We start from the raw sequence: 6046 nt of genomic DNA on the forward strand, positions 1-6046 counted from the left end.
TATATATATATATATATATATATCAGGGTAAGAAAAAATTTTAGAAATTTTTACTACCAGTGGCCTAGCATGTAGAAAAATTAGTCAATAGATTATATATTATTCCTATAAATACAGTGTACATTTTAACACATAAGAGGTAACCGTCATAGGATACCTGTCACGCTAGAAGGAATAGCCAAAATCCAAACCACTATTAGGGATAAATTTCGAAAATATATATATATATACATATATAAAATAACTTAGTTATCTTAGTTTTAACATCATCTCCTTCAAAATAGTCACCTTGTGCTGCAATACGCCAGTCCCAGCATTCCTGCCACTTTTAGAGTCCAGCCTGGGAGTCATTTTCTGTAAATGAGTCAAAGACCTGCAATTCACTCTGGATCTCAACAACAGTGTTAAAACGGTGACCTTTGAGTTGCATTTTCATCTTGAGGAAGAAATGGAAGTCTGCAGGTGCTAAATCTGGCAAATAGGGCAGGTGTGGAAGTGATACGACATTGTTCCTGGTGAGAAACTCATGAGTGAGTACAGCTCAGTGACTGGATGCATGCATTGTCATTGTGAAGAATTCAATACTTCGAGCTCCATGGATCTGGTCGCTATCACTGAATGTCCTCTCTCAGATGCTTCCAAATGTCATGGTAGAACTCGTGATTGACAATCTGGCATTGGGGGACAACTTCTCAACGCACAATACTGCAGATGTAAAAAAAACAAAAACAACAAGCATGCTCTTGATAGAGCTGCAGCTCTGTCGTGCCTTTTGAAGTGCCCGTGTCAGTTGAAACATTGTGTATGCTCTATTGCCTCATTGTGTAAGCTTGCCAAAGCATGCTCAGTGTCTCAAGTGCCAGTAAGGCGAAGTGGGAAATGATCGCACTCAAATGGTGCTTTTTACGTGCCACCGGAACGGAAGCGAGACCACTGTTCTTGCAGTGATCCCGCTCGAATGGTGCTGTTAGCGCTCCACTGGCACAGGTGCCAGTCATTGAATTTGGTTCATTTTCGATCTCACTTGCCCCAACAGGTCTTCGCAAGCTGAGTTTAATGTCCAATGAAGGAAGGTTGGCATGGGTGCCAATCAACGAATTTTTGATTTCACTTGCCTCAACAGGACTTCGCAAGCAGAGTTTTGTGTCCAAAGAAGGAAAGGTATGCATAAGTGGGCTGGCTACACCCCTGGTAAAGGCCACAGGTTATGGTCTCACTTGTCTTGCCGGGTCTTTATACATATATATCATTCCCATTGTGACTAACCATCACACCAATCTATTCTTTTTCACTCCTTTTCTTTCAATACTCCCTCATCCAGTAGTGACTACTCCATTCCTCTCTCTCTCTCTCTCCTACCACCCTTCAGATGAACTATACTTCCTCATAAATGAGGCTCTGTACCCCTACCTGACTTTTGTGTTACTAGTATTTAGACCAGTTCTCTATTTCGGGGGGGGGGGGGGTGATCCTCCCTTTCTCTAACTTGCCTCATACATTCTACAATAAGTCGTGGGTGCTACACTTCCTCCTGTGATTAAGCTATTATAGAATCAGAGTAAATATAGAATTGAGTTAAATATCAACAAACATAATTCTTTTTTTTTTTTTGTCTTGTAGAAGTTTGCTTGTCTACCAGCTAGAACCACAACAGATCGTCCAAGTTGTAAATTTCGAAGTGACTGTTATACTCCAAAAGTAGAGACAACTTGTGTATACCCTGCATTAGATAATAAAACCCGACTTCTTCGAATCATTCATGGTCATAAACCACCATTGCTTTTCCTTGGAGATCCTCTAGACCTTCATTATTCCGGTAATTATTGCTTATTCTTTTTCATCTTTTTTTGATGGTGGTGGTAGTGGTACTACAACAGAGATTTTTTTCTGATACTGATTTTATTTTTTTAAATTTTAATATAGTTTATATATCGTACTTTACTTTTCAGCTTCTTTTTCTTGTCTTGTTAGATTTGAAACATATTTATTTATAAGCATTTTGCCCGGCATGCTAACGACTCTGCCAGTTTGCTGCCTTAGAAATTGTGATATTAATTTACTTTTGACTTGATACTTGAACAATTATTTTGACATTGTATTGATAATTATTTTAATGCTCTTTCTTTCACATTTGAACAGATAAAATGTAAAACTGACCTATGGTGTGTGAATTCTGAAGAGTGAATATCAGTAACTTGATAAATAAATAACAGTAACTTGGTTTCATTCAAGTCTACTTTGGCAGTTGTGCTTATTTAAAAGTAAATTAATATTTCTGCAATTTAAGGGCAGTAGTGTGGCAAAAATCTCCAAACATTGGATTAAATTTCTTATAACAATAAGTCTTATCCCTCTATATTGTGATTTCAAATCTCTCCAGGGTTGACACTGCTTTTTATTTTTTCATAGTCAGTAAATTATCTGGTATGAACTAGAGGAAAATTCATTTGAGATTATATCTCTTTTCTACAGTTTTATTTTTTAAATAGTATAAAGTTTGTTTTTGTTTTTGTTTTTTCTTTTGTACTAAATGAAATGTTTCTTTCTTTTTTGTTTTCACTAGTTGCTGTCAGCAATTATGTTCCAAACAATTCCTTCATACCCATCAGTTTACCATATATCATTGAAACATTCTGCAAGTATCCTTTATCAAATAAGTATCATTGATACAAGAATATTGAATGATTCCAGTTATATCACTTACTTTCAATTGGTTTCATCTTATTTTCTCTTAAGATATACATCTGTGTAAGCTAAAAGATTATATATTTGTCTTTGTTGGCAATGTATGTCAGAAATATGCAGTGTATATCAAAGTTGGGATGTAAACACAGTACATGTCAAGAGTATTAATTGTACGTACTGTACTCATAAAAGGTTGAACGCTTTGTAGCTAGTGTATGTCCAAATCTAAGGGCTGTACTAGCATTAAATGTCAAAGGACAAAGTTTACATTTGTAGTACATATTGGAGGATGACAGCTATACCTTCAGTACATACTGAAATGTAAAAGTTGCACCTACAATGCATATGAAAATGTGGAGACTGCACTATGTGTCACATTAAGAAGTGGAAGCTACTGCTGCTGCAGTGCATGTCAAAAGGTGAATATAGTGTATCTTGTTGATATTAAGGAGTGAAGGGTATATCTAAAGTGAATTTGTTTTGTTGATTTTTTCCTTTTACTTTTAGTGTTGAAGCTGTCATGAATTTTTGTGTTAAGTAATGTTGTGGACACTGGGCAAATGACTATGGCTACAATTTTACAAAGATATTCTATCATTTGACACAGATGATATCCACAGAGTGTATGGATGGGATAAAAAAAAAGCCATTGACCCAACCATGAGCAAGACAGCACCACTGTAAACTGTAGTAGGCAAGACCATCAAAGACAAGCAAGCAAATAGAAAGATGAGTAGAACATTACTCTGAACTCTATTTTACAATAAACACCATTTTGGACAGTACACTAGACACAGGGAAATACCTGCAGGTAATAAAGAAACCAATCGCTGAAGAGCTGAATAAAGCCTCTAACTGTCTTCCTTACTGGAAAAGTATCAGGATTTGATGATGTTCCACCAGAGGCCATCAGGTGTTGAAAAGGTGTCCTGTTGCACCATCTACACAAACTATTTGAACAAGTGCTGAAAAAGAGGGAACAGAGCCACAGAAAATGAGAGACTTCAGTATTGTCAGCTTGTACGAAAACAAAGGAGATAGAAGTGATTGCAACAAGTACAGAGGGATCTCCATGTTGAGCATCATTGGAAAGGTCTTTGTTCATATGGCCTTAAACAGATAACAGAAAATTGCTGGAAAAGTATGTCTTGGGTCTCAGTGGGGATTCAGGCCAGAGCACTCCATAATTACAAGATAAATGCAAAGAGCAAAGGCAATCAGTCTACATTGCTTTCATTGAACTCCCAACCTTGTAAGTAGAGATAGCCTCTTCAACCTTGTAAGTAGAGATGGCCTCTTCAACCTTGTAAGTAGAGATGGCCTCTTCAACCTTGTAAGTAGAGATGGCCTCTTCTGTATTGTTCTCAATATTGGGTGCCCTCCAAGTTTACTCAGGATTGTTCAGTCATGAGAGACATCATTCACTCTGATGGTTCTTTCTCAGAATGGAAACTGCTCAGTCAATTCTGATTGAAGGCATAAACCAAAGTATGTGAAGTACTCATCATTGATATACTGTTTGCATTTGATGTGGTCACTAGCAACACATCTTGAGGAGTAATAGCAATGCCTTATAGACAGACTCACAAGAACTGTCTGAAATTCATGCTAACTATCAGTCTAAAGACGACAAAAGTACCTGGATGTTGAGTACTTCCCTACTTTTGTAACATAGGTATGCTTAAGTAATGCTATAGTAGTAGACACTTGCCCAAGGTGCTACACAGTGGGACTGAACCTGGAACCATGTGGTTGAGAAGCAAGCTTCTTACCACACAGCCACGCCTGCACCTATTTATTTATTTTTTACTGGTTACTTGTGATGTACCAAATGAATATGTCCTGTGTAGTTTCCTTTACATAGCTGACCATTAGAGGTATAGGACACAGTTTCCGGTGCTTTTGTTGCAATCTAATCAATAAATGAATCTAAAATGTACAACTTTTGCTTATCTTCTAACAAGTAAATGGATGTGTGAAAGTAATTTTAAATAAATGTGTTTGCTTCCTTAACTAATTGTTTTCTTACAGATACTTGATCTCTTTATCTGGTGCTTTGGTTATCATCAATGTGATTCCATGCTATGCCCTTGATGGACAGTGGATATGCCGTGCTTTTATTGAGTTTTGTCTTCGACCAATCATTCCTAATGTTGAAGTGCGAAACACCATCTATTCTGTCATTCTGATATATGGCACAATAATATTGTTGGCGAATGTCTTCATTGCCATGTGGACTTTGTTTTCATGATACCTATAAGGATCATTTGTGTGGGAGAAGTTTACACTGTAAAGGTTACTTTTATATATGTGTCAGTGATATACCTTGGATATCAAAATAGGATGTATAAAAAAAATTATAAAGTAAACTCAAACAATGTTTTATAAAAATAAATGCATATGTTTATATTATTGTTATAAATAGTACAGGAAATGTAAAATATGTCTACTCTATCTCTCTTTTAGTGATGCAAAATTTTTATTCTCTGCCCTGTCGTTTTCATTCTCCTCCACTAAGTATATCTAACTGCCTCTCAAAACTAATTTTATTACATCCGTTTTTTTTAGTCTGCTCTTGAAGCTGAGAAGTTAGAATTTTTTATCAATGGTTCTAAAGCAAAGTAAGCATCTTAGGCAAGCTATTAGGATATTAAGTACATGGCCTCTTATTTATAGTTAATATATCATACTGGTCAAGGTAGGAGTTGCGTGAAAAGATAATCACATGCACAATTATATGGCAATACAGTTTCTTCCAGTTATTGGTTGCTGCAATAGTTAATTGTCCGAAATACATTTAAACACTTTCTGCATATACAAAAAGAAATATTCCTGTTTATTTCATTTAGTAGTTTACTATTGCATTGAATGTTTCTTGAGATTATCTAAGGCAATGAAAAGGTATTTTACTGAACAGAGCCTTATTTACTTTTAAGGTAGTTTTATTCTACTTTTATCCAGTATAAACTGTGCTATGATATCAAAAGGAATCTGCATTCATGCTATTTATAGTTCCTTTCCACATAAATCCAAACCACCTCACCTGACCATATGTGCCTCCATGCTGGGTTATAGACAGACTAAGATTATTTGCTGTCATGAAGTGTATCAACTTAATGTATAATCCATCTTCCGATTTCTTAAATAAAATACATATATTGATGATCAGAGTGATGAGTTTTTTCTTTTTTTAAAGATAATAAAAAAGTAATTTAGAAAAACAAATCTATTTCACTCCATATTGTTTATGACTTTTCCACTTGAAAATATTTTTTTAAGTACGTTGTTAAGAAATATTCATTTTTCCTTTCTCGGTCATCTACAGTCCTCTGAATTAATCCTTTTCTCTGTTTGCTGTTAT

General features: G+C 35.6%; 1 protein-coding gene across 1 annotated transcript in view; it reads left to right on the forward strand.

Annotated features, from left to right (window-relative positions):
• The window catches only part of LOC106881390 (membrane-bound transcription factor site-2 protease), a 29858-nt gene extending 24010 nt beyond the window's left edge, over window positions 1-5848 (forward strand). Inside the window, exons 7-9 of the mRNA XM_014931766.2 lie at window positions 1621-1816; window positions 2564-2639; window positions 4717-5848. Coding sequence (XP_014787252.1) covers window positions 1621-1816; window positions 2564-2639; window positions 4717-4936 — 492 coding nt within the window. The 3' untranslated portion in view covers window positions 4937-5848. The remainder of the gene's footprint in view (window positions 1-1620; window positions 1817-2563; window positions 2640-4716) is intronic.
• The last annotated feature ends 198 nt before the right edge of the window (window positions 5849-6046 follow it).

Source organism: Octopus bimaculoides, chromosome 10, assembly GCF_001194135.2.
Source record: "Octopus bimaculoides isolate UCB-OBI-ISO-001 chromosome 10, ASM119413v2, whole genome shotgun sequence".
Lineage (NCBI taxonomy): Eukaryota > Metazoa > Mollusca > Cephalopoda > Octopoda > Octopodidae > Octopus > Octopus bimaculoides.